Below are 27,396 nucleotides of genomic sequence, written 5' to 3' on the forward strand. Positions count from 1 at the left end.
CGGGTTAGGCAGAATTGCAGTTCTTTCGCGCCCTGGAAACTGGTTACAAAGCCTTTATCCTGCCCTTCGAGGGAAGTCCCTGTGGGTCCGGGCAGAGCCGTGCGTGGCCTGGGAGTCAGAACACTTAGGGCTGTGTGGCCTAAGGCTGGTGGCCGCGGGACGTCACACAACCTTCCGAGTTTGCAGCTCTGAGATGGGAACGGTGTCTCAAAAGTTATCATGAGGATTAAATGAGATAATATATGTAAAAGTGCCAAACACAGAATTCTGTACTTAATAAATGTATTCTTTTATTCCAGAAGCATGTTAGACATTTTATGTTACGACAGTAAATTTTATCATCATGGTGACCTTTTTTTTTGAATCTTTGCCTGAGGATATTTTTCCCATTGCTTTTCAGAGAGAGTGGAGGGAGGAGAGAGAGAGAGAGAGAAACATTGATGAGAGAGATACACATCGATTGGCTGCCTCACACACGTCCCGACTGGGACGGGGACTGAGCCTGCAACTGAGGTTTGTGCCTTTGCCTGGAATCGAACCCGAGACCCTTCAGTCCGCAGGCCGAGGCTCTAACCACTGAGCGAAACTGTCTGGGGCCAATATGTTGGTCTTCAATGGTCATCAACAGAGCTAACAGCCTGGCTTCTTTAGAACTCATCCTTCTATTGTCAGGACCTCTTATTTATGGCCACAGATTCATAGTAAGGACTGGAAAAGAAGGGAGCGGACGTTGGTGTGTTCGATATCTTCAGTGCTATTAGTCTGTGATTCTAAAGTAAAGTGCAGCCTTTTTATTTGGGTGAAATTTAAACCACACGTGTGAATGTTTCCTCATTAACCACTCACTTCTGACATTTTCACGATAGAGATATTAAGTCTTTTTATATATAAAGTGATTTTTTTTTTTCTGTAAAGTTTAATATCGAAAACTGCTAAGTGGATGGAAAACAGACTAAAAACATTTTTTTATTGTTCATCTTTTTTGGAAAAATAGTGTTTTAATAATTTGGTATAATTCAGTAGCTGGGTAAGAAATTCCATATGTGTTTTTTAAATCTATGATTTAGTCCAATTAAATAACAAGACTCGGTTAGTGATACGTGTTTAATGGTTTTTCAAGTTCACAAATATTATATACTCCATGTTTGCAGGGACATAATTAAATCTCACTTTATATTTTGGGGTGAAGCCCTGATTTCACCACAAAGTCATCCCCTTTTTTGTAGAAAAATAAAGTTCCTCCTCTCCCTGTCTTAGCAGCGCTGTAAATGGTTGGAAGACTAGTAGGTTCAGATCCAAACAGCCACCTATTTGGACTTGGCTTTGCCATTTTCCAGCTGTATGACTTGGAGCAATTCACCTGTGGAATCTCCAATTTTTAAAACAAGGACCAGGTGACATTAGCTCTAAAATGTGAGAAGGATGGTAATAATAGCAGCGGTTTAGGTGTAAGTAACGCTTTTAGAGAGTATACTGAGTTCTCTACGTGGACTGTCTGTCACTTAATCCTTCCAGTCCTATCAGGTGGAGGTCCCTGTTATCTCCAACTTACCCCTGGGGATAGTCTTCTCATCTCAGCTAATTAATGGGCCAAAATGCATTTATAGAAGCGCACATTTCTTCAAGCGCATGTCCTTCAGAGTATGTTGTCGGTGCCACTGTGGAATTTCAGAGACCGTTCCATCAAATACAAGGGAGCAGCCCAGAAGCCGTATTTACAAATATACCTCCCCGAATAACGTGTTGGACTTTGTTCCTTAAATATCACAGACAAAGCCGATTGGGTTCCTACCTCTGTGAATTAGTCCCAACTTTAAGAATTTTGTGTTGCTGTATCTTTAAGAATCTTTGGAATATTAATATTGATTAGATGCTTCTTAACGGAAAGACCAGAGCTAACGGGTCTTTCTGTCGCTCCATTTCCCACCCCCACCCCACCCCCACCCCCACAGATGCGGATGAATGCCTGCTTTTTGGACAAGAAATCTGCAAGAATGGCTTCTGTTTGAACACCCAGCCCGGTTACGAATGCTACTGTAAGCAAGGGACCTACTACGATCCCGTCAAATTGCAGTGCTTTGGTAAGTTCTAAGGGGACGTAGGGTGCTGCAGAAATACCCAGGTGGAAGAAAACAAGCAATGCTGTGTCGGACAAAAACTATTTTTTTGCATCTAAATCATATGTTGGAAAGATTAGTAAATGTTTTATGGCTCTTTTTCGTGAGCAAGACTTAGGAAAGTAAAGAGCCTCCATAGTGCCGTTTGACTCGATTTCAGACGAAGGGTTACTATTCAGTGTGGAATTATAATTCAGGTCACTGGCTTGAGTGACGTGCTCTCTCGGTCCGGGGAGTCTCCTGCGCCATCGCTCATCCCATGCGAGTGAGAGTCATTTTTAAACACTGACCCAGACTGTAATGCTTAAGCAGAAAACCATGTCCACTAGGCAGAAAAACACAGCAAAAGGAAATAACTTTAAAACTATTTTAGAGTCATTTCATCTTACATGTCTGAGCATATCCTGCTCCTCAACGTTTTCTTTCCTTATTTAACGTCGGCATCGGCAGGACAAGGTCATTTTCCCAATCTGTACAACTTCAGTTTCATGGTCAGGCTCCTCTCTTGGGTAATGACACGTAGTTAACTACACTGTGGCCGCCCCTGGAATCGGGACTGAATTGAGCAGTGTGTAAAGCTGGGTAAGTGTTGAGGCGCAACTGATTACTGATCTCCTTTAACAGTCTTCTCTCTCTTCAGATATGGATGAGTGCCAGGACCCCAGCAGCTGCATCGATGGCCAGTGCATTAACACAGAAGGCTCTTACAACTGCTTCTGCACCCATCCGATGGTCCTGGATGCTTCGGAGAAGAGATGCGTACGGCCAACTGAATCACACGGTGCGTTTGGGGGCGAGATGCGCGTCTGTGTCCAGACAAATGTCCTAAGGTTTTCCTTTCGACTCACATGTAAGCTGTTGGAAAAGAGGAAAACTGATTCCGTGGGTACTTCTGAAATGGTTAAAATGAGATGCTAAGAGAAATTGTAAAATGTGTATCTTTGGTACGCAGGCGATTTAACACCCTCAACCTACTCATGTGGTGGGCAGTAGCCCCAGCTGCTGAGCAGGTGGCAGAGCTGTGCCATGCTGAGGTGCATCAGCTTACCCTTCAGAGGCCGCTGAGGACGGTGTCGGTTCAGGGGAAGGTCATTTTGTTTCCAGATTGCACTGGGGGACCCAGGGGAAGCTGGGCAGAGCAGAGGGTAGAGTTCAGCAAGGAGCCCGAGAGCCCCGAGGCCCATTGACAGGAATCCCTGTGCCTCCCTCACGAGCTGATCTGCCATGATAGCTGGTCTGATCGATCAGCCCGTCTGAAATCAGCTGAAAGGTAGAAAGGGTGGGATGGAGGACTCCAGGGTGAAGTGTCACTTAGTCCAAGGCTTTGGCAGGTGGAATGGGTGAGAAAGCCTGAGTCCAAAAAGGAGTATGTAGAAAGAAACGGTGGGATTTGACAGAGGGGTAAGTGTGAGAAAGGAAAGACTGAAAGAAGGAGAGGTCCCAGGAATGCAAAGCGCAGGCAAGGCCGTGGGGCTTCACGCAGCGATGGCGGCTATTCAGGCAGGGACGGGGCGTGACGTTGGGGCGCGAGGGGCCGGTTGATCTCAGCTGACGGAGTGACACCAGGTGGAAGTGACGCGGCTCGATCCGGGAGAGGACCAGGCTGGCGTCAGGCCTCTACTGGGACGTCACTCTTAGAAAGCGGGGAGCAAAGGCGGGGCCTCGGAGTGCGGGAGGCGGGAGCAGCGGTGCCGTCGTCACGGACCCACGCCTTCCCTTTCAGAGCAAATCGAAGAAACGGACGTGTACCAGGACCTGTGCTGGGAGCACCTGAGCGACGACTACGTGTGCAGCCGGCCCCTCGTCGGCAAGCAGACGACCTACACGGAGTGCTGCTGTCTGTATGGCGAGGCCTGGGGCATGCAGTGCGCCCTCTGCCCCATGAAGGACTCAGGTGAGCCCTGCCCCTCGTCCCTCTGCCGGGGGCCTTTCGGGACAGGTCCCTGTGCCCTCCTGCGGAGCCTGACGACTCTTTCACTTACATGCCTTCCCCTTCACCTCTGATCCGTCGCCTCCTCCAGAGGCGTGTGTGTCAGGAGGGGACCAGCAGCATCCCAGAACCGCCTGGCTTCTGGTTTACCTCCTGTCCGGACCCTCTTTCCATTTCCCCGGAGGCCGATAAATGACCCAAAGAAACAGGGCAGCTTAGCGGTTGGTGGCGGAGGTCTTTAGGCTCCATGTTTCCTGATACTGTTTTTTTCTGACAACCTTCCTCATTTCTCACTTTCTACTTAGAGCAAAAAAGCATTAGAGACTATACAAAATTAGACGATAAAAGTCTTCAAATTTTTACGTCAGCCTCTTTGGGAGAAAGAGAAGGGGTTAGACCCGTAAAGGAAGAGGGGGAAGGTAAGTGGAAACGTAGTTGAACGAATCTCCTCTCCTTTCAGCCTCGGCCTGGGGTTAAACCTTTGGTCAGCTGGGGAGGGCGCAGCGGGCTGAGCCCTGGGCTCCGTGCCCTGTCCTCGGGCTGGGGGAGGACCGGCCGGGGCCGCCGGGGCTCCGGGCTGGGCTGCGTGCAGCCGGCGGGCTGTACGCGGTGGCTGCCCTCTGCTCACCGCCGCAGCTGCTTCCCCCTCGTCAGAGGAAAGCACGCGGCCCTGGCTGGCGTATCATTTTCTCTTCGACGATAAGATCAGTTTGTCGAAGCTAGAAAAACGCTGCGTGTGTAACAAAGTGAACGATTTCATCACGAACCAATTCTCAGGACGGTCAGGAGGGGAAGAACTGCTTGAAAGGGGGAAATGCGTTGCCTTTTAATTTAATTAGAATGCAGCTTCCAAGCCTTTTTCTCCACACGTTAGTTATTGTTATATATTTGCATTTAAGAGAATATTTTAAACGGAAATCCGTATCTTTGATCTAAGGCACGCTTTGTGTTTTGTTCTACTCTTCAGCATCTCTGAAATTGCGGGTATCTTGCACTTGATGGCATCCACCAGAGGCCACAAGCCACTTTTTTTGCATTTTAATGTCTGTTATATCAGGATGCATTTTACATTATAATAATAAATGTCTTATATTCCTTTCTAAAAATATTGTGCAAATTTGACACTCACGTCAGTGTTTGAAAAGCCGCTTTCCTTGTACCCTTCTGCCCCTGGATGTTCGGTCTTTAAACTCGTTTCTGTCAGATGGGCAAGAAGGGGATATTAGCAGCTCTTGCTCTTCCTGCCAGGTGGCTGCGGTCCAGTGCATTTTCAGATGGGTCTGAAATGCAGGGATCCTGTAAAACCTACAGTTGCCTAATAGCATCTGAACATGAATTAAGGGTAGACAAATGCAGAAAAAATTGTTCTCATATAGAATGTCCTCCTCTAGACCATTGCTTCGTAAACGTGAATGGGAATGCCAGTTACCCGGAGCTCTTATCAGAAAACAGGGAGGCGTCTGCCTTCCTAACAGTCCCAAGGTGAGGCGGCTGCTGGTCCTCAGGCCCCACGAGCAGCGTTCTCGAGACATCTGACAGCATCCACCTTGATTTTATCAGAACCGGCTCTAGTGTCGTTACTACTTTTCCAAAGAGGAAGCAAAGTGTGTGAGTTTTAAAACTGGTTTGCTCATCGTTTCTGTCACTGAGCCTTTTACAGTATGCTGTCCGTGGGCATCCTGATAGCTGAGGAAGCACCATGCCTGTTTCTGCAGGCTCCGGCTGCGCCCAGCCTGCCGGCTGAACCTCCCCGTTTCCCTGGGAGCAGCACTGCTGTGGGGAGCAGTCAGTTACTGATGGGAACAGGGCCGGAGGAATTGGGGGTAAATCGCAGCCCTCGTCGTCAGCTTTGAGCATGGAAGTGCAGCGTGAAGCGTTGGCTCCGGAGCAGGCTTTCGCACTTCTGGTCCAGCAGGCCCCGGGCACCAACTCTTGCGGAGGCTGCGGCTACGTCTGAGAGAGCTGGGAGCTGGAGGCGGCGAGTGGCTCCTAGCTAGTGTCCTCTGGAGTCAGATGGCGTCCTGCGGGTTGGAGCCGCAGGCAGGGGAGCGAGTGCAGGGGGATGGGTGGTGTCGGGGTAACCGGATGTGAGACCTGCATGGCTGCATCAGTCAGTACACTTCTGGGGGTGCTCAGGACTTCATTCCAGTCCTCAGCTGGAGTCTTGGAGGCCAGCCTGGGCATCAGGAGAAGGTTCCGGGCCATTGAGGGTGGCACTGCAGATGCCACAGTGGGCAGTTTGTTGAAGTGGTCGCACACCGACGGCCTCCCCTCCGCGGCTTCTGCAGGCCTGGGGGGGGGCTGAACTGCTGGGGGGACCTCACACCTGAGCCCTTCATCCCGATGTCATGCCAGCCTCGGGGGGAAAAGCCGTTTGGAAGACACCAAGTCAGGAAGAGCAGACCGTTGCACCCGCAGCGTAGATGAGAGAGGGTGGTTATGCTTGGTCTTTCTGGGGACTTTCAGCGCCGTGCTGGAAGACAGTCACAGGAGTGTCAGAACTTTGAAATCTTTGGTGGAGCTTGTTGGGTTTTCTGTAGGTTGGTTTTCTGTCTCCACCGTAGCCATCAGTGACGATAGCTGGGTTGTATACAGCATCGTACCAGGCGCTGTTCAAAATGCTTCCCACCTATTAAGATAATTTCATTCTCCAAGCCATGCCCTGAGGCAGGGGCATAGTTGCCTCCTTCTCTAGGAGGGTGACTGAGGTAAGGAGGCTGTTCCCTGGCGTGGTCATCACCGGCGAGCGGCAGGCTCCGGTCCCGGCAGCCTGGCCCAACCGCCACGAATCCTCGCCGATTCAGTTTTCCCCAGCCTCCCGCCTCGAGGTCTCAGAGCTCATCTTAGGTAAATAGTATCCCTTAGAATATAAAAGTAGCCAAGTGAAAAGTGGAAGCTGAGATTTTTAAAGCTTCTCATGCATTGTGTGCCTAGAGAAGAAAAAATCTATGTCTTTAGAGCCAGGCAGTCAGTTTAGCAAGATGAGAGGTGGGGCCTCATCCGTTACATCCGAGTTTAGCACACTGATGGGCTTAGTAGATAATAGAAATGTGATGATTTACTGGATTAAAGCAAGTCATTAATTCTTGATAACTGAAATTGTTGACAACCCTTGCCCATATCTAAAATGAGTTTTTAATGCTTTTGTCGACACTTTTAAAAGTATAAAATTAAAATTTCTGGAAAATGTACCTATGGATTACAAGATACGTAGGGTGCCATTATCTCATGGGAATAAAAACCTATTGACTTGTAAATGAAAGAAAATTAGACACATTTAAACACTGGAATCTAAAGTACCCAGTATTTTATCGTGTTAAAATAATTATACTTCTTTTAAGTAAATTATTAAAATAATTAGACTTAGTGTAAGTAAATTGAACCTAATGACTTGAGAAAGTCTTGATCTAAAATTTTGAAGTTAAATTTTCTCTATGGGAAGCTTAGCGTGTTGGGAGAGTGCCACCTATAGGTGGTTAATGTACTGCATCACAGGTGTTCTAACCCTAAGTATTTTTTGTTAGTTTGTTTAAAATACTACAAATGTCCCTTTTTCTCCCCAGTGACCCGTTCCACCCCGTCCCATCCCCCTCGGCAGTCCTTCTCCCCACCATCGTCCGTGTCCTTCGGTTGTGCATATAAATTCTTCAGTTACTCTCTCTCCCTCCACCCACCCGCCCTCCTCCATCCCTCTGACATTCGTCAGTCTCATCTATGCTTCCATGTCATTGAATCTATTCTGCTCATCAGTTTATGTTCTTTAGGTTCCACATATAAGCGAGATCATGTGATGTTTGTCTTTCTCTGCCTGGCTTATTTCACTTAGCATAATTTTCTCCAGGTCCATCCATACTGTCCCAAAGGGTACAAGATCCTCTCTTTACAGCTGCGTAGTATTCCAAAACCCTAAGGATTCTTAATGAAAGTCAGGCATTGAAAGGTGAGAGCTGTTTTTAAAAAAAATCTCGAAGGAAACAGAAGTGCCACAAAAGAAACTGGTACATGTTTAAAAAGTTTTGTAAAACAAGGGCATTGAGTGGGATGCAGAGGCATGGGCCCTCTCTGTTCTGCTGAGAGAACAGATATATTTGACTGAAAAAACTTCTAGTTCTGGGAATACAGATTAGCCTTGGACTTGACTGCCAGGAATAAAAATATAACCATTACAGCATAAGAAAAAGTTGAAATCACGTCTCTCAGTAGGGAACTGGTTGATAATTTTTGGTTCACCCGTACAGTGGAAAATACTATACAGCCTTTTTTTTTTTTTTAAGGAGACATATCTATAGATTGTAATACAGAATTATGTCTAATCCTAATTTTTTTAAAAGGCAAAAAACAACATGTTTATTAAAGAATTATATGCAAGGTGCAGTTAGGAGTAAGAACCATGCCTGAAATGCATTCTGAATTATTTATAATTTACCTGTTTTCAATTTTAGTTAAATTACTTACATATTCCTTCATTTCATTATTTACTGTACACCTGTTATGTACACTAGGCAACAAGTTTTGAAACAGATATGCAGTTTGTATTTACATGAAATTTACAACTTAATTCTGTAAAATAACATACCATACAATTACGTTGTATTGCTAAGTTAGAATAGTTTATCCCTAAATATTGTCTCATTTAAATGTGCAAGTGATTCTTATTTAACACATTTATTATTCGCTATGACACAAAATGTTGGGGTACTTCCTAACAGCCAGTCTACCCCCAGTGTTTTCATCAGTTTCCATAGAAGTGACAGAACCTGGAGCCTGCGCTTGAGCAGCTGAGCTCGTGACCTCGCCCACGTCCGTGCCTGGCTGGCCGCGCGGGGCTCACACGTTCCCGAAGGTCGCGGTGTGAGGACTTTCATAATACCCTGGGAGGTGCGCAGGAAGACGGGGATTTGACTCATGGACTAAACTTGAAAAAATATTGTAACTGGGCAGTGGTTGCACAGGCCTTTCAGCAGTCATGGTTTAAAGGCTTTTCCAAGAAATATGTTTCCAAAAAATGTTAATAATAACTTTGGAACGGCGTGCGTGTGAGGCCGAGTGCGTGGTGGCCCGTCGGCCTGGGCACCCAGAGCGCTCGTTCCGCTCTGGCTCTGCTTCTGTCGGTTGCACTGGACAAGTCACTTCAGTTTCCTTTGGCCAAAGCTGAGAACTGCTTTGTGAGGTTGCAGTAATTAATACTCGAGCATGAAAGCATTTATCATTTTGATCCTAAGATCCTGAATACTATAGTTAAAGAAAGTGTAGCTCTTAATAAACTAGAGTAGAGACTACAAAATCTAACGGGACGGACATAAAAGGCCCCTGAACCGAGTGGCCACCGTGCCTGTGTACACTGTGTACACAGTCTGCTCTCAGTGGTTGGTGGGCCACTTCCTTTGGGACCGAATTCTTGGTATCCGTGGAACTAGATCTAATTGGATACCACATGGGATGGCAGCTAAGCAATTTATAGTTCTTATTGAGGAGATTTTCATTTATTTAGAAAGCTTCCCCTTACTCCCCCCTCCAAAAGGGGTAAAAACACTTTTCTTACTATAAAGGGGTTATTGAAAATTAAAATTCCTAGTGAATTATGCACCTAGAGCTTTGTCATTTCAGGTCCTCGTTACATTCGTTTCTTTATTTGTAAAAGGGCAGTAGCAACGACACTCCCATCGGGCGTTTGAGGGTTAACTGTGATAATGCAGGCGGGATGCTGGCCTGAGTAAATGCTTCCTAGGTGTTAGGACGATTGTCAGCCACACCCTGCTCCGGGAAGCGGGCCGAGCTGCCGGTCAGCCCCCACCGAGACCTCGCGGACGGTGCCGGGCGTCCCTGTGGAGGCAGGGACGGATCAGAGACTACGAGGGATGGGAGGGTGGAGATGTGGGATTTTCTAGTTCAGTGACTCTCAAGGGAGTAATAAGGCAAATAAAGGTAATAAATAAGAGCTTTTCTCCAGCCGCACGTGCCCCCCTCAAGAATCAAGTGCCTTCTCCTGAAGGGATGTGCTCACCCCGTCGGGATTCCCGGCCACGCTGATGGCCCAGGGCTGGTGAATTCTCTCCCCCGTAAGGGAGACTGGCGTGTAAGTCAGGGCGCTCCAGAAAACGGTACCAGGAGAGAGAGACTGAGTCATTCACTATAAGGAGCTGGCTCCCCCGATTACAGAAGCTGCTAAGTTCAAAATCTGCAGGTGGGCTGATCCTGTGGGAGGCCAGGAGAGCGAGGTTTCCGTGTAGAGGCCGCTAGGCCGGACGAGCCAGTGTTGCGGACGGAGCCTGCAGGCAGCCGGCGTGGGGGGGATTTCTCTCCACTCCGAGGAGGCTCAGTCTTTCTGCTCTGCTGGGCCTTCCCCTGTCCTGAGGCCCCCCCCCGTGATAGAGGGCAGTTTGCGTTCCTCAAGTCCACCCATTTAAATGATGTTTGACCAGCTACTCTGGGCGCCCTGTGGCCTAGCCCCGCTGACCCATGAAATTGGCCGTGGCAGCTGGGGCTGAGAAGAAGCTTGAGAACCAGGTAAAGAAAATATTTGCGTTTTGTGGAGCTTCTCCAGCCCCCGCTACCATCCTCAGTGGACACCATCAATTAAGGAAGGGCCTTCATGCTCGGTTTGGAGCTAAACGTTGTCCCGTCTCCCTCTCCAGACACACGCCAGGGAAGGAAGGGCAGGCAGGAGGTCGGCTGCTCAGCACTGGACAGGGCTGTCGACGGGTCAGAGCGTCTTGACCAAACTGGGAAAGAGATGCAGACTTGTGAAAACAGATAAATGACAGGAATGAATGACAGAGGAGCCAGGCACAAAGAAGGGGACAGGACATCGGAGGAAGAGCACTAGAAATGAAGCTACCATGTGGGGTTTTAAAACAGCCGTGTCTGCAGCAGGTGCCTTAGAGGAAGACACAGCAGTGGGCACGTAAGTCCCATTTAGGTTAGGATCCCGTGGTGGCCACTGCTCTGTACTCCTGTCAACAATAATGTAAAATTAAATTTTTAAAAAACATATTGGAAGAAAAGGAAACATAGTTTGCCTTCAAGTAGGGAGTCAGGAAGGAAGAAAACACCCTGACGGGGGAGGACACTGACTCCGCTTCCTGCTGAGCCGCTGGAGGCAGCGCTCGGGTGGCTTGGAACAGGCTGCAGGTCCCCGGCCCAGCTCCCTGGAGCGGCCTGAGCCAGCCAGCCGAGCGTCTGAACGCCGGCCCGGAGGCGCTCGCCGCACTGCAGGCCCGAGCAGTAACTCTCTGTTTTGAGAACCGGTTGAAGCTACCATCTCAATAGCCTCAACAGTGAGTAGAAAACAGTTAAATGTGGGGCATTTGATGAAAAGATTTCCAGTTGGTGTCACGGCACTTCTGAAATTTTAGTCTGTGGACAGCTTGGACGTTTCATTCAGTGCTTATTTTCTTAAAAGCTTTACTACATTGATGTGCTTGGAAAGTATTTGTCTGGCCAAGTTCTGTTATATACAGTATTCTAAAGGAATAACTTTCATTATGATTATAGTCACACTGATGTCCTATTTGAATTTTCAAGTTGAGAGCCAAAGTAGAGAAATTAAGACATGCATGTAAAATGAACAATCTGATCACAAAAGCAGCACTTTTATTTTTAATTAGCAAGTGATCTAATTTGTCTCAAAAGTAAAATGTTTAGCAGTTTAAACTTTCCCCCTTGAAATCAGAGCTTATGCATGGGCACTTAGTTTCCTAGAAATGCCTTTTCCGTGTGATCTTTTAGTAGGTGATTCGCTCTTTAGTGGAAAGTTTGCTTTCATGTATTTTAAATTTTGTTGCTGCTATGATTTTTTTTTCTCCTCAATGATAGGAATAGTTGAAATGTACTCTAAGAAAAATGAACTATGATGAGTGGGACTATAAGAAAATCACTGTACACAATTGTTTTAAAGCCCTATTGTGTTCGAGGTTTTGAATTCAAAGAATGTATTTATTTCCACCCTCTCCTAATTAACCTTATAAGACAACAGTGGCTAGAACTAAGCTGCTGGATGCCCAAGCCTTTTAAACGTGGGCCTCTTGGCCAGACCAGGCACGCCTGCGGAGGGGTGAGGGAAAGATTATCTGCTCCCACTTCATGCAGCAGACAGATTGTGCCTCTTGTAATTGGGAGAAAAGCATCTAGAAGAGCCATTTTCAACCTTTTTCATTTCATGGCACATACAAACTAATTACTAAAATTCTGCGGCACAGTGAAAAATATATTTTGCTAGTCTGCCCCCCCCCCCAAAGGTATAAATCTGATTCATTCACATTGGAAGGCTGTTATTGTGTTGGCTGTTGTCATTTTTTAATTTCACAATCTAAGGGAAAAGAGGTCAGTGCCCCCGACTAAATAGTCAGGTATTGCATGTTTTCCAAATTCTTGCAGCCCACCAGTGTGCCAGAAGGCATATTTATGAATAGCCACATAGACTGTTTAATATGCCGTGCATTACCTAGAACTTATTCTTCAGATAACGGTAATGGATTCAGCGGTCTGTCTTTACCTCGTGACCTTGAGGTTTATACCTCTGAACACTAATGAAGACTTTCGAACAAATATTAATATAGCTTCCGCTGCTGCAGAACTTAGAATAAGGGAGGTTAAAACAATATCCTTACAGCACGTCTTTACCCTCATTTTAATAATGTATTGTTTTTAGTAAAAGAAAATGTTCTATTTTGAGAATTTATCCTGACTTGGCCTTTGGAATATCATTAAATTTCTCTGGAGCTCAGATTCCTCAGCAGAAAAATGAAGGAGCGTGAGACTGTCCGAGCTCCCAGCGCGTTGAATTCCGTGGTTCACAGTCAACCTGAAAACCTCCAGGTGAGCACCACCTGAAGGCAACAGCATCATCTAGTGGTGGTCACCTCACGTTACAGCCACAAGTTTCAATGACAAATGGTCTTTCGAAGACTTTGCAGCCTAATGGTAAAAATTTCCTATTTAGAGTCATAGAATATGTGAACTAGAAAGGACCTTAGAGATCAACTAGTGTAGCTTCCTCATTTTACCAATTAAAAATAGAAAAGTTAGAGAAACTCTAGACTTAATATGTAAAAAAAAAAAAAAGTTTTCCCCATGCATTTTTTGTTTCTCTGACTTTTTTTCAAATTGAGATGAAATTCATATAACATAAAATGAAGCATTTTTAAGTGAGCAAACAGTTCGGTGGCATTTAATACATCCATTATGTTGTACAATCTCCCCTGTGTTCTTAAGCACACCCTTAGCTCCTATTAAAAAAAAAATCTTACCTGGTTAATGCAAAACATGTATTAAGAGAGAAGACAAAATATATTCCTTATATATAATAGATGCTTATTTATTTTTCCTGATGGTTGAATTCTCAGGTTGTTTCTTCAGAGTGGTGTGGAGAGCAAGAGAGCAGGATATGAAACAGCCTGTATCTGTCCTTGCAGACAAAAATATGAAGTAGATCAGTTTAGGCAAGTAACATATTGAGCTTTCCTCCTATTTACCACTCTGTTATATTGTCCAGTCTTGTCTCTTAATTATTAGAGGCTACCTCATTCCTAATTTCCTCTGAGATTGCCTGAATATAAGACTTAGTGAGAAATGAGGGAACCCTTTTATGTAGTTTTAAATGAGACATTTATAAGTTGTCAATTATTATTTTAAGGTTTTCATGTGTGGCATAACTTCATACTATTACGAGTGTATACATTTTGAATCCAGGTTTTAGAAATAAAAGAGAGCCTTCACGCTGTGGCATTCGGACCCGACAAATCTACTTCTTTGGTTAGAGCGGCTAAGTAAACGGCAGTCTGGTGGGAAACTCTGGGAGTGGCTGGACTTGGGGGGGGCAGCGTTGGGAGAAGACGGTTGGGTGGGGGAACTAACTCGGTTGGTGCGAGGCCCATGAGTTTCCTTCACATTTACAGGAGCCCCGCAGAAGGTAAACTCTGCCAAGACTTCAGCCTTCATTGCTTCCCTATTCTCAACAAGTACAATTTAATTGAACATTAAGCAATTCGATCTCTTTCGCCTAATAAATCAAGCAAATTCAATACACATAAATCCTAATGATAGGGCCGCCCCGGGGGGCTGAGCTCATCAGCACGCGTGGCTACTGCTCTCCCTGGAATTACAGTCGCAGACGCTACTGCTGAACTCACCACCTACCTGATGCTTAAGGTCTAGGGAGCGCGTGTGATCATCTCCGGAGGGTTTCAGGAGGGCGGCTGGGGAGTAGAAAGAGCGTGGTTTTGCAGATAGACCAGGTTGGGTTCAAATCCCTCACCTGATTTTCTTATTGGAAACCAGAGGAGCTAATGACTGGCAGCGTAGGGCTGTTCCGGGACTTAAAGGAAAAGGTGTCTGTGGAAGTCACTGCCCCGGAACAGAGCTTCGTGGGGCAGGCTGCCGACCTTCCTGCCTTCGACCGTTCCTCGCCCGCCCCTGCCCGGTGCGCCGTTTCCCTAGCGCTTTCTTCTCCGTCGCACCGTGGTACCCCCTTGTTCGTGGGGGATTCCTTCCTAGCCCCCGAGTGGATGCCTGAAACCACAGATAGTACGAACCCTATACAGTCCATGTTTTTTTCCTCCACATACATGTGACAAGGTTTTATTGACAAATTAGGCTCATTCAGAGAGTAACAGCGATACTAATACAATAGAACAGTTCCAGCCTGTGCTCTAATGAAGTCAGCGAGCGTGGTCCCTCTCTCTGGAAATTCCTTGTGTGCTGTGCTCACCTGCTTCCCAAAGGGGGCGCCCTCGGCTGCCCCCGGCGCATCCGAATCCAGCGCGCTGCTCCTGCGCTTTGGGGCCCTTAGTCAGTAGAATAAGGGTTGTTCGAACACACGCACTGCGATGCCACCACAGCCAACCTGATAACCACGACGCTGCTGCCAAGGGGAGAAGGGGCGGGAAGCACCTACCGCGTGGCTACGCTGGGCAGAGGGGACCCACGGCCCAGGCGGGACAGAGCGGGACAGCGCTCGACTTCATCGCACTGCTCAGAGCCATGTGCAGTTTCAGACTTACCAACTGTTTCTTTCTAGACCGTGGTTGACCTCGGGCAACTGACACCACGGAAAGTCAAACCGCGGAGAAGGGAGGAGACTGTGTCCACCTGGGACTCTCTCTGAGTTACCTTCCCTCCTCCTCCACCGGGTCGGCCTCCTTCCTGTAGACGGCCACCTCCCCGGTGAAGCCTTCCCAGCTCTTCCTGGCTGACTCTAGTCATCGCCTCTTCCGTGGCCCCGATAAGCTATTGCACATGCCACGGTGTCCTGTCCTTAGAGCCCTTCTCTCTCCCGGACCCCACAGTGCCCGCAATATTCTCAGCCTCTGCTTCAACGACTGAGTCCGTCAGTCCTGACTGGGACGATGTCTTGCCTTTAATGTCACTAAGGCAAAGTGTGATAATCCTGTTCTCAATGGACCAAAAAGTGTATGTGTCCAGTCCAAGGAACTAGGAAGTGGAGAAGCAGGACTAGAACCCAAGACTTTTGACTCTGGGTCCTTTTATTTTTTGATTATGCCCAATTTTTTCTCTCAATTCAGTAAGTTTAATATCAGGGAAGCTGGGTTCTTGCCAGTTCACCAGGGACTGTGGGAAATAGTAGGTCCTCTGAGAACGAGGCTAAGTAGACAGACACCCAGACAGATGTCCAGCGACACAGGGTGCAGCACTGCCAGTGTATCCTCGGTCCTGGGTGGAATGTCCTGCAAATGGCCAACGATTTTCTAATGGCATAGCTTTTGCTCATTTCAGTCTGAAAACAACACGCCTGCTCCCCTGCCGGCTCAGCATGCATTGGGCTAACCGCTCATTTTGTGTTCCCCGTCTCCTTTCTGCCTTTCCTGGTTATTTGTGTATGTTTTCCAAACACTACCATCGATTTATAACACATTTGGGGACCTGGTAAGAGAAACACCTGGCCTGGAAATTTAAGCCAAATAAGAGCCATTTTTCTAATGCATGGGGATCGGTCCTTGTTCCTCCTGTGTTGGGAACGTTGCAAGTCCAACTTGAGAGTCTTCGCCGTGCTGTGCAGGGGACGAAATGCGGCCTCTTCATTACTCCTAAAAGCAGCTGAATTTAATCGGCCTCAGGCCGAGCGAAAACGTCACCTCCCAGTTTCCCCACATGCCAGAGTGGCATGGTGACATGTGACTGTCCAGACCAGCCCTGCAGATGTGTCTGTCATCAGGAACGGAGGTTTCCTGCCAGGACCTAGTAATGTGCTTCCCATTGTCTCCGACAGCAGGGGCCCCAGACCCGCTGGCTCCAGGGGGTAATTTTTAAACTGTTTTTTTTCCCAATTTAAAATTAAAATCAAAGCACCATCTGTTCTGTGAATCTGCCATGCCAGGGAAATGAGTTTGATCAGTGGCCTGGATCTTGTTTGGACCACTTAGCGATGGTGTCCCGAGCCATCCCATGTGTGTCTTTCATGGCTTTGATCAGGAGCTTAGCATCTGTGCCGGGGGCAGGGGGGACTGCAGTGGGGCGGGGGCTCTGAGGTGTGAATATTTCCATTTCCTGTTTTGTTTTACATTCGCATTTGGCTAGATCCCGGACAGACACATTCTATGGTGTCTCTTAAATAGTGTTTGTCTCCCAAAGTACAAGCCCTGCCCGGTAAGCAAAGCTAGTCATTTGCACCATGCCCCTGGCGACTAGGTGCCCCGTTGTTGTTGGTGACATAATTAAAGGGTGTTTTGGAGTAGGAAAAATACCCCAGGGGCAGAATATATGTGTCCGTCTGCACACGTTGAGCTGAATGAAGTGACAGCCAAGAGGTTCTCATGGGCTGTCACGGGAAGTTGTGCCAATAGTTCAGGTACCTGCTACCCTGGGCTCTGTACCCTCAGCCAGCCGAAGTTCACTGTGTCCCCAAGCTGGATGCAGCCGTGACCCAGCCCTAGAGACAACCAGACCAGGCACCTCGAAGCTAGAATGGGCTCTGGTTGTGGCTTGGGGTTTGCTCAGAGGCCCAGACATGCTAGAAAGGTACACGTGCCCAGATTCTGAGGAGGGCGCCTTGCCCAAGACTCGTTAGAAAATACTGTGATATTCCAGTTGCTCCCCTGGAAGACGGTGAGAAACCCGTTCTCGGCTCCACACGTTTCTGACCAGTTCGGACCTATAGTAAGAATTGTTGAATGTCGGTTTTTCCCTTATAGTCTGAGTTCTGTGTATCTAGGGCTAAAGGGTGCTGTTGTTCATACCTTATCAGTGTTGGACCAAGCGATTATGTTTGCTAAGGCTGTCAGTAAGGAAGCCTTAGGTCTGAGATGAAGGCTTCGTTCTCTATTTACTGAATTAAAGTTTTCCTCCATCTATGAGAAGATTCCACACAATCTTGCAACAATCTCTAAAGACATCTAGAGCCTGTGCTTTCAGTGCTCTCAATTCACTGCACAATCCTTTGCCCATTGACAACAACCTTGAAGTTTTACTAACATTACAACTTGTGTCAATCATTCTGATACTGTCCTTGGAAGCCCTCACTTATTTCCAGTCGTTCAGTGGAGACTTAGTGATTTTACCTATGAGGGAAAAAGTTGCACCCTCCATTGTCTAGGTGCTCCAAAATTTATAATGTCCCCTCATTTTTATATGTCAGTAACACAGAGGTAGGCAAACAGGAATTGCTGTCCACATGTGACAGATGTGGAAACTGAGGCTTGCCCAAAATTGCTGAGCTGAAAGTTAAGTGGCATAATCAGGCCTCGAGGCCTAGTTTCTGCCTCCAAAGCCCACATTCTTTCCATTACCTCATCCCCACCTCACCCCTGACCCTGGCCAAGAATGAGAGCAGATGTGCGGGGCTAGAGAGGCGGCCGGGGTGGAGTAGGATAGCCCCATCCGTGCCCCCAGAAAAAAAATCACTCCAAATGCATATCCTGGTGATGATGGGACTGTAGCCCATCTTCAAAGACAGCAGAGACTAGGTTTCATGCAGAAATGATGTTTTGATAACTGACCAAAACTGTCTTGAAGTTTGGAATGTTGATATGGTAGAGAAAGTAAAGCAGCAAAGGACAGTAAGTTCTAGAATCTTAACAGATAAACGCATGGCCGCGGGGAGGGGTGTGTGAAGAAGGTGCCCCAAGTCCCCCAGGTCCCACCCTCATTTCTCTCCTCTGCCCCCCTTCACCAGCAAGGCGAGTTAGAAGCCTTCCTAGGAGCACCTGGCATTCCCCAAACCCAGCTTACAGTTCCCTTTCGTGACGCCTTGGGGTAAGCTCTTTTTCAAGTCAACCCAAATATCTTCTCTTGCAAAGTAAGTTCTACTCCTCTATTTAGTTTCCGATCAAGTACCACTGTTTCCAGGAAGCTGCTCGTCAGCATTTCACAGAACAGAAGTCTGTCTGTCCCTCCTCACTCCTCTCACCCTTGGTCCCTTCCTTTTGCTGTGCTAGACGGCGAGAGCTTGGGGGTGGCCACCAGCGCGCAGTGGAGGAGGCATGGTCTAGGCCAAGGCCATGGGCAGGAAGGTCGGACAGCCCTGGGGCTGCCCTGGCTCCGTCGGTCCACAGCCCCAGGACCTCGAGTCTCAGCCGGGCTTCCCCGAGAGCCACATGTCAGAGAGGAGCTTGTTCAGCTGTGCCTGGATTTAGTTTTACAAAATAAGAACATGGATTAATTTATTTTTAATATCTATTCTTGATCACAACTGTTGCTTGGATATGAAATATGGAACAGGCTCTCCCTTTCAGATGTACAACAAATGTATATAAAGATCCCTGAGAGAGAATGACCTCAGCTCTTGAACTTGGAAGCATCTCGGCGATCTGGCTCTGGCCGGGAGACCCTTCATTCTCTCTCAGACGTGAAGCAGAGCTTGATGGCCATGTGTCTTCTCTTTGTTCGAAGTTGGGTTTTTTGAGTCAAGGGTCTTTTTCCAGGTTCAGCTATTTCCTCAATGAAATTAATATTTCTCACAAAATGCTTTTTTGTGCAAGAATATTGGGCTGTGTGGGGTCTGCATGTTGTTCCTGGAATGCCTCTGCGCGAGGAGAATTTGAAGAAGGGGCGACCAGAATGCTCCCCTACCCCGTGGTGCAGGGTCTTCTCTGGCCTTTCACTTCCTTGACAATTCTGGGAGCCGACGTATCCTTGTGCAAGCGCACACACACCTTTGACTCCTTTAAGTTTAGGGATGAAAGAAAGCCTTGAGGGTTCACGGTATTGCCGTAGTGCATTTGTTTAGTTCTGTCACAGAGGAGAGAAAATAGAGGACAGCTCTCCCTGTCTGTGGTCCAGGCAAGTGGTTGTTGCCCTGTGTGATTGCCCTGAGAGCGCCATTCCTGAGAGTCCTGGGGCCTGCTGACCTGTATCTCACAGCTCGGCCAGCGCTGTAGGGACCTGGGGAGCCCCAGGATTTTCACCATCTGCTGGATGGATCCTCAGGCAGCATATTTCTGTGGAACATGTGTTCAGAACATGAAGCCATCCCTTCTGAAGCTGTCATCGCTGGACCTTCTGCATAACTCTGCTCCTACGTGCAGGCAGGAGCCTGGGACCATGAAATGCACTGAGAGCTCGGTCGCCCCGCACAAATGGGGATCCCAGGTCCCATGTGCCGGGTGGGTCCTGTGAGGACTGCAGGGGAGTTTGGGGGTGAGGTGGCCATGGGGCTGACCCAGCTCGGAACGGGAACATGGGCTCGGGGAGCGGTAACCACAGATGAGTCTGTCTGGGGTGCAGAAGACGTCAGGACGGGGGTTACACGGGAGCTGAGATTGTTGTGGGAGCCGGACGCTAAACGTGCAGCTGGAGCTTCACTGCCGAGTCCCAGCCTGGCACTGCCACGTGTCAGCTGTCGGTCAGCCACGCCCTGTGGCTGCTGCTTCATCTGCACAATGGGTGTGATCGTCGTGCCTTCCGTAGGGTGGTGTGAGTAGTGTTTTAGTGAATGAATATGTATCAGAACAGTACCTGGCACAGAGCAAGCATTGTACGTCTGTTAACTACTATTACTTCTGCTCCCTTTACTTCACGATGATGATGATGATGACGATGATGATGATGACCATGACGTCATCGTTACTGTAATACTGTTCGTAAGGACCAGGTCTTGAGTATAGAGTTATAATAGCTACTAAATTAAATGGTACCACATAGCATTCTCGCCTGCTAGTCATCTGATTTCTGGATCACCAGAGACACGTGTTTTCTCTCTCTCGTGAGTGGAAAAGTGCCTGTGTGTAAGAACGACTACTTTATACCTTTCAGATGCTTTGATGATAACACCCGATGGGTTCAGATAAAGCCGCTCTTCCCACAGGCCTGCGTCACTCTCGGGTGGCCCAGTTTTTCAGTTCGTTGCTCTCCTGGAATACATTCTGCCAGCTGTTCAGCTACTGTTTTTGATTTAGAATTCAAGTTAGAACCTTAACCATGTTTTGCAGCCCTCACTGTGTGTGGATGGCCTGGGCCGCCAGGAAGAATATTGAGATGCGTCCGGGCCCAGCGCTGTGTGGGGGCCCCGGCCTGTGGGGGACAGAGCCCTGGCAGCTTCCCCGTGCTCTGAGCTGGAAGCGGGCACGTTCGGGTGCGAGCAGACATGGAAGGGGTGTCACTTCCCTTGCTTCTTTTGTAGATGACTATGCCCAGCTGTGCAACATCCCTGTCACAGGACGCCGGCGGCCGTATGGACGGGATGCCTTGGTCGACTTCAGCGAACAGTATGCTCCGGAAGCCAACCCCTACTTCATTCAGGACCGTAAGCAGACGTCTTCTGTGACTTTGACACTAAACTGTGGCTCCAGATTAGCCAATGGTTCTCAAAATGTAGTCCTGGGAACTTGTTAGAAATGCGGATTCTCAGGCTGCGCTAGACCTGCCGAATCGGAAATTCTGGGGTTTCGCGGGCCCTGGGGTAACCTCCTGCATCCAAGTGTGAGAACCATTGGGTCAGATGATCAGTCTTGCTGGCGGGGATGCTGTTAGGTTCACCATCTGTAAAGTAGATTACCTTGTTATTACAGTTTTCATAACAGTCATTTTGTACCCATTGGGTGGTGGCCCAGCTTGAGGGCTTTCTCGAACAGCCGGTTAGAATCGTGGCCTTTTTCACAGAAGGAACTGGCGGTGGTTGACTGTACTGAGTTGCTCTCACAAGTACCTCAGAGTGGAAAGTCAAACAGTTGCCTGGTCAGAAATGAACTTTCAGAATCCTCTCGCGGGGGGGGGTTCAGGACTACGGCGTGCGCTGGCTTCTCCCGGGTCTGGGAGCGGGGTTCTCCTGTGGGAGGTGGGGTGTGAGAACCCTGCTCCTATTTAGAGAGTAACTGTCTGGTTTCAGTGGGGGAAACCAGGGCTTTCACGTAGAGACACTAATTATTGAAGTCTGAGAAATGGGGCAACACAGAAATGAAATATTCCCAGATACTAGGTTGTGTCCCTTTAAGAACAGGACCAGGGACGCCGGCCCCAGCTCCGCGTCCGTGTCTCACCCAGGGGCCCTCCTGGCGGGGGGCGTCCTCCGCACCAGATTTTCGGGACGGGGCTCCGGGGTTAGGACTGGAGAGGCTGCTGAGTCACGAAATACAATGAAGCCTTTCTTCCTTCCGGCCCTGACACCTGCACAAACCAGGCATGGCCTCGTCCCCGAGGGGCGAGCGAGCTTTGTGGCTGCACTTGGATCTACTTCAACCCTGAGTCCAGAGTGTTTTCCTCTCTCCTTCCCCTTTCCCCTCTGTCCCGCCCTTTCTCGTTCCTTCCTTCCTTTTGTTTTTTGAGGATTGTGGTGTATTGCTCATCCAGTGGAAGTAAGTGCTTAAAATCTACACGAACAGCCCTGGCTGGTTTGGCTCAGTGGTTAGAGCGCTGGCCCACGGCCTGAAGGGTCCCGGGTTTGATCAGGTCAAGGGCATGTACCTCGGTTGTGGGCTCAGTCCCCCATCAGGACACATGCAAGAATCAACCAGTGAATGCGTAAATGAGTGGAATGACAAATTGATGTTTCTCTCTTTCTCCCTCCCCTCCTCTCTCTCTCTGAAACCACTCAATAAATAAAAATTTACATGAACAGAGCATGGACACACCTGTGTAACCCCCCCCAGGTCTAGAACGGGCCAGCATTTTTCCCAGCCCGCTCCCTGCAAGGGCAACCACTCTCCTGACTTCTAACACTTGGATTTCTTTTCATCAACAACATGTAACCATACAGGACCTCACGAAATATACCTGATTGCACTGACCGCTAGGAGACTGTGTGCACTTATGATTTCTACACTTCTCTGTGTTTATGCTATAGATCGATAAACATTTATCTTAAAAAGAGAGAGGAAAAGAAAGGAAGAAGGAATATTAAGGTTGAAAGGAAGCCAGCTTACCTGCCCCATAAATCCGGAACCCCAGGTCAAGTTTCTGTGCAGCCCTGACACAGCCCACAGCGCCTGTGTGTAGCCCCTGTCACAGCACAGTTCAGATTTCAGGAATCTCAGCATTGAAATGTTCTGGCTTATGTCCCTCTTTTTTAATGCTGACATTGCCTTAAAACTCTTTTTTCATTCACTGCAAGTGACAAGAAAGAAACAAGTTGGTATCACTTCAGTTTCCTATTTAGCAACATAGGAAGATGAGCTGCAGTTCCAAGGCCTCCAGCTTTGACCAGTAAAATTTCGAACGAGTTACAAGAAATAGCTCCTCCTTCTCAGGCCAGGAGCAAGGGCGTTCGTCCCTGCTGAAGAAATGATAATATTGGGTAGATGGTCACATAGGATTCTTATCACCTTTCTGCTTCACCAACTCCTGCCTTCTGGTTATTTAAAAACGTTAGCTGATGGCCAGTGGTGCCTGTAATTAGAGCAATAACTATAAAACCGGGATCGCCAGGAGCAGAGAGAACTTTTTCTTATAAAGGACCAGACAGTGAAATGTTTAGGCTTTGCAGCCATATCGTCTCCTTTGCAGATACTCAACTCTGCTGTGGTCTCACGGAAGCAACTAGAGGAACATCAGGGAGTGGGTGTGGCTGTGTTCCAATAAAACTTTATTTACAAAATAGGCAGCTGGCCAGACTTGGAGCGGGGGCTGCTGCACTTTCTGACGCCCATTTTAGAGCCCTATAGAAGTATTTGGGGAGCATACTTGATGTCTGTATAGGAGCTTCAAATTTAGCTTCATGTTTTAATTTCTAGGATAAAAAATGATTTTACTAGTTTAAAAGTCAAAATGATTTTGCCGTGATGCCTGGAATTTGACTTTATTTTCTTAGTCAGTATTTCTCAGACTGGCTTTGGGGAATCTGCTGACATATTCTTTATGACCTGTAATATATTTTTTCCTTTAAAAATTTTAAAAAGGGACTGTTGTGGCTGCTAAATGTTTTAAGTCCCCGAGTTCTGGACCTCAGAGCCCCGCATAAGCAGTGATATTTTGCTGCCCCCTGCAGTTCCACTGGAGAATTACGTCAAAGGCCTAACTTCTCACCACATTTTGATTTTTTTTTCCTTAAAATTTTTTTTCAGCTACAGTTTACATTCAGTATTATTCTGTATTAGTTTCAGATGTACAGCAAAGTGGTTTGGAAATCATGTACTTTACAGAGTGGTCCCCCCTGCCGCTTCGAATACCCCTCCCGGCCCCATACTTAATGATCACAGTATTATTGCCTATATTCCCTATGCTGTAATCTATCTCTGTAACTACCAATTTGTGCTGCTTAATCCTTTCACCTTTGTCACCCAGTCCCTCCTCCCCCTCTCCTCATTTTGATTTTTTTTAAAAGCTAATCTTGGGTGAGGTTTGGAAGGTGGGGAGGGGGAGGGGGGATGAGGGGCCGCCTAAACTGCGTGTTTGAGTCACCGGTTTCATATTTACAACTTTTTTCTCTCGAAAGAAAGCTAAACAGTCTTGATGCCTAGTTAAATTGTTTTTATATTATTAAATCCCAGCCCTGAATCAGTTTAAAGCTATCTAAACTATACAGGGAGCCAAACAAGAGCTTCTTTGTTTCTGTACAAAAAGACTTTTGGTTTACTAAACACAGGCATGATGTACTTTTCTCATTTATCAGGATGTTTTGAGTCCCTTTTACTGCCTTTGTCCTTTGATCCCCAAGAGTCCTTTTGTCGGGCTCCTTCCAAAGCCAGAGCAAACAAACAGACTCCACAGGGCTAGGCCTGCCTGGCCTTTGCTCTCCTGGGAACTCCAAGCAGAAAAAGCACCCCCTCCAATGAACTATCCTGGGTCTTCTGAGCAAATGTCTCCTGAACTGATAAATTCACTATTGGTTCCATGCTGAAAGATGTCCTGATGTTTGCTAGTGAGAACTCAGGAAATTTGGAATTTTTGATCAAAACTTTAAATAATTAAGGGCAAAACCAAAAGCCATACTTGATTTCTCGTTTTAAGACTTTGATACAGAACATCAGAATTCAAGATGTGGGGCTGATCCGTACAACATACATAAAGCTTTTAATATTTTACATTTCATACTGTGTTGCAGTTATATTCAGTATTGGATTTTAATGCCAACTTTAAGGGGTCTGAAACATGGCTATCTGAGGAACCGTAGGCCTAATAATCATATGGTTTTTAGAAACGGTTTAAGAGGGTGAATGTGTCTAACTCGGCTTCTGCCCTGTCTTTGCCAGGTTTTTTGAATAGCTTTGAGGAGCTCCAGGCTGAGGAGTGCGGCATCCTCAACGGGTGTGAAAACGGCCGCTGTGTGAGGGTGCAGGAGGGTTATACCTGCGACTGCTTTGATGGGTATCACTTGGACATGGCCAAGATGACCTGTGTCGGTAAGAATGGTGTCTCATGGGAAATAACTCTTTTCCTGAGTTATTTTTAAAAAATAGAGTTGCTCTCTCATTTAAGAGCTTCTATAGAATTCTTCACATATGGAGGAAGGGCCCGAATGTTCCAGGGAGTGACTTTGACTCTTTTAAGTTTAGCTTTTGACTGTGTAGCCAGCAATGTTTTCCCTGAATACCTGACCCAAGCAGAAGGGAATGTAGATGTCTGAAAAAATGCAACTCCCACGGCCATCATTTGGGAAAAAATTCCTCCTAAAACTCATTGCCTTCCCTCGTTTTGTGTGTTTTGTTTTTTTAATATATCTTTCTTGATTTCAGGGAGAGAACAGGAGAGGGAGAGAGAGAGAGATAGAAACATCAATGATGAGAGAGTCATTGATCGAGCCCGCAACCCGGGCATGTGCCCTGACTGGGAATCGAAGCCCAATCGCCTGGATCCTAGGTCGATGCTCAACCCCTGAGCCACGCCCGGCCGGGCCCTCGTATTTTTAAAAGAGCAGTAAACACACACTCATCCTGCTCCATGTGACCGAATGATCTTCCAGACAGTGTTCTAGGGCCCTTTGGCCTCTACGCTAAAAGGCCCTGGACTCAAAAGTTTTCTTTCTCCATTTTTTGAGGCTTTTCTCCCTCCCGTAGTGCCCCTCTCCTTGTCTGAGTTTGGTTAGTCCCCATCGGCGGTGGGTCTGGAAAATAGGAACCTGGGTTATTGCAGGTGTTTCAGGTGCATAAGAACCTTTCTTTCCTGTGGAAAGACACCCGAGAAGGTAACTTCAGCCTCCGAAGGGGCTGCTCAGAGGCTCTCGGCCCGCTGGTTCCTTCGCAACTCTCCTCCTCTTGACGGATCTCCCCCGTCTACACCCGCAGGAAGGCATCTCCCAGCAGGGTGCTTCTTCCAGCTTTCTTGAGGTTTGCCTGTGAAGGGTCAGGCTACCAAATTGTTCATGTGGTGTTAAATAGCAGGGAAGGAAACTCTAGAACTGTCCTGATAATCTGCCTTCGCAGGATCTAGATAGTCTGGCTCCCCTCTCACGTGACTGAAACAGACGCGCGTGGGAGAGTTCGCGGGGTGGGCGAGAGGCCAGGCCGTGGGTCCCGTTGCCCTCCCTGCCGAGCTCGTCACCGCCCGTTCACCTGCGTGGTCTGGCCCCTTGCAGATGTGAACGAATGCGACGAGCTGAACAACCGGATGTCCCTCTGCAAGAACGCCAAGTGCATCAACACCGAGGGCTCCTACAAGTGCCTGTGTCTGCCCGGCTACGTTCCCTCCGACAAGCCAAACTACTGCACCCCCTTGAACAGCGCCTTGAATTTAGACAAGGACAGCGACCTGGAGTAGGAGGACATCGCCCCAGCCTAAGCCCATATACTCTGCACTGTGTAAAGGAAAAGAGAAATGTATTATACTTGAGACATTGCACCTGACCCGGCCTGTGGGAGGCACGGGCACGTCCTGGTCCCGCACGTCCTCGGACGGCAGTGAGGACTCGGCGTGGGCCTGACGGGTGCGGCAGACCAAATGGACATTTCTCGGGAAAACCAGTATATATAGTCTGTTCATATGTAAAATTCAGTGGAAAAGGGGAGGAGCAGTGCTGTTATTTTAAACAGAAGGTTGTATTATTATATTGTTTGTTTATTTTTTACTCTTGCTCGATTAAATTTGGCATTTAAATAGTGGTGGAAATATTTTATATAATTTTCATTTTTTCGGTTGTGCAGTTCCTTGGCTACTGTTTCTCTTTTCATTCAGATTTTTTTTTCCTTCTAAATCTCAAGTGCACACGTCGTTGATGAAATGATTGTGAGACTGTATTGTAAGTATTGTGACACAGGGTTATGCTATGTCTAATTCAGCGTGTCTGTCCTGTGGAGCAGGCAGTGGTGTTGTTTCAAAACTTTTATACACATTTGGAGAAAAGTACTTTCTATTTACGGTGTATTGTCTGATTTTAATGTCCATTCTTAGCCAAGCTGCTAGTAGGTGTCAGTTGGATCCCTTTCCTGCATTGAAATAGAAGAAACAATGAGCTCACATGAGTATTGTAATGTGTGAAGTATGCCCAGCGAAATTTTTGGAAAACTTGATGATCTCAGCATATTTACCATTGTATGTTAAAACAAAATAAATCACCATTTTTTTAGAAAAAAAAATTCTACCGGAGAGTAATTGTCAATGAGTGCATGTGTTTAAGTTGTATCTCTCCCCACCTTTATTTTTAGCAATGGTTCCCTATTATTGTAGAGTTGTTTGCAGGCTTAATTATTAAATTTGCTAGATGCCGTCAAGGACTGGATTGTGTCCCCTCAAAATTCATATATTGATGTCCTAACCATGCAGTGCCTCAACATATGACTTATTTGGAGAGAAGGTCTTTGGAGAGAGGGTCTTTAAAGAGGTGAGTCAAGTTAAATATGGTCGTTGGGGTGGAGCCCTAACACAGTGACCGGTGTCCTTATAAGAACAGAGTAGGACACACAGAGAGGAAAGATCATATGAAGACATAGGGAGAAGATCGCCATCTACAAGCCAAAAAGAGAAGCTTCCAGAACTGTAAGAAAATAAATGTGTTTAAGCCACCCAATCTGTGGGACACTGTTATGGCAG

The 27,396-nt window shown here is 47.3% G+C and overlaps 1 protein-coding gene across 10 annotated transcripts in view; it reads left to right on the forward strand.

Annotated features, from left to right (window-relative positions):
* The window catches only part of LTBP1 (latent transforming growth factor beta binding protein 1), a 313,293-nt gene extending 286,339 nt beyond the window's left edge, over positions 1 to 26,954 (forward strand). For all 10 annotated transcript variants that reach the window (XM_087823460.1, XM_087823461.1, XM_087823462.1 and 7 more), the window contains 6 exons: positions 1,953 to 2,081; positions 2,758 to 2,898; positions 3,841 to 4,011; positions 20,621 to 20,743; positions 24,624 to 24,773; positions 25,946 to 26,954. In XM_087823460.1, coding sequence (XP_087679586.1) covers positions 1,953 to 2,081; positions 2,758 to 2,898; positions 3,841 to 4,011; positions 20,621 to 20,743; positions 24,624 to 24,773; positions 25,946 to 26,127 — 896 coding nt within the window. In that variant the 3' untranslated portion in view covers positions 26,128 to 26,954. The remainder of the gene's footprint in view (positions 1 to 1,952; positions 2,082 to 2,757; positions 2,899 to 3,840; positions 4,012 to 20,620; positions 20,744 to 24,623; positions 24,774 to 25,945) is intronic.
* The last annotated feature ends 442 nt before the right edge of the window (positions 26,955 to 27,396 follow it).

This window comes from Miniopterus natalensis, chromosome 13, assembly GCF_054644295.1.
Source record: "Miniopterus natalensis isolate mMinNat1 chromosome 13, mMinNat1.hap1, whole genome shotgun sequence".
Lineage (NCBI taxonomy): Eukaryota > Metazoa > Chordata > Mammalia > Chiroptera > Miniopteridae > Miniopterus > Miniopterus natalensis.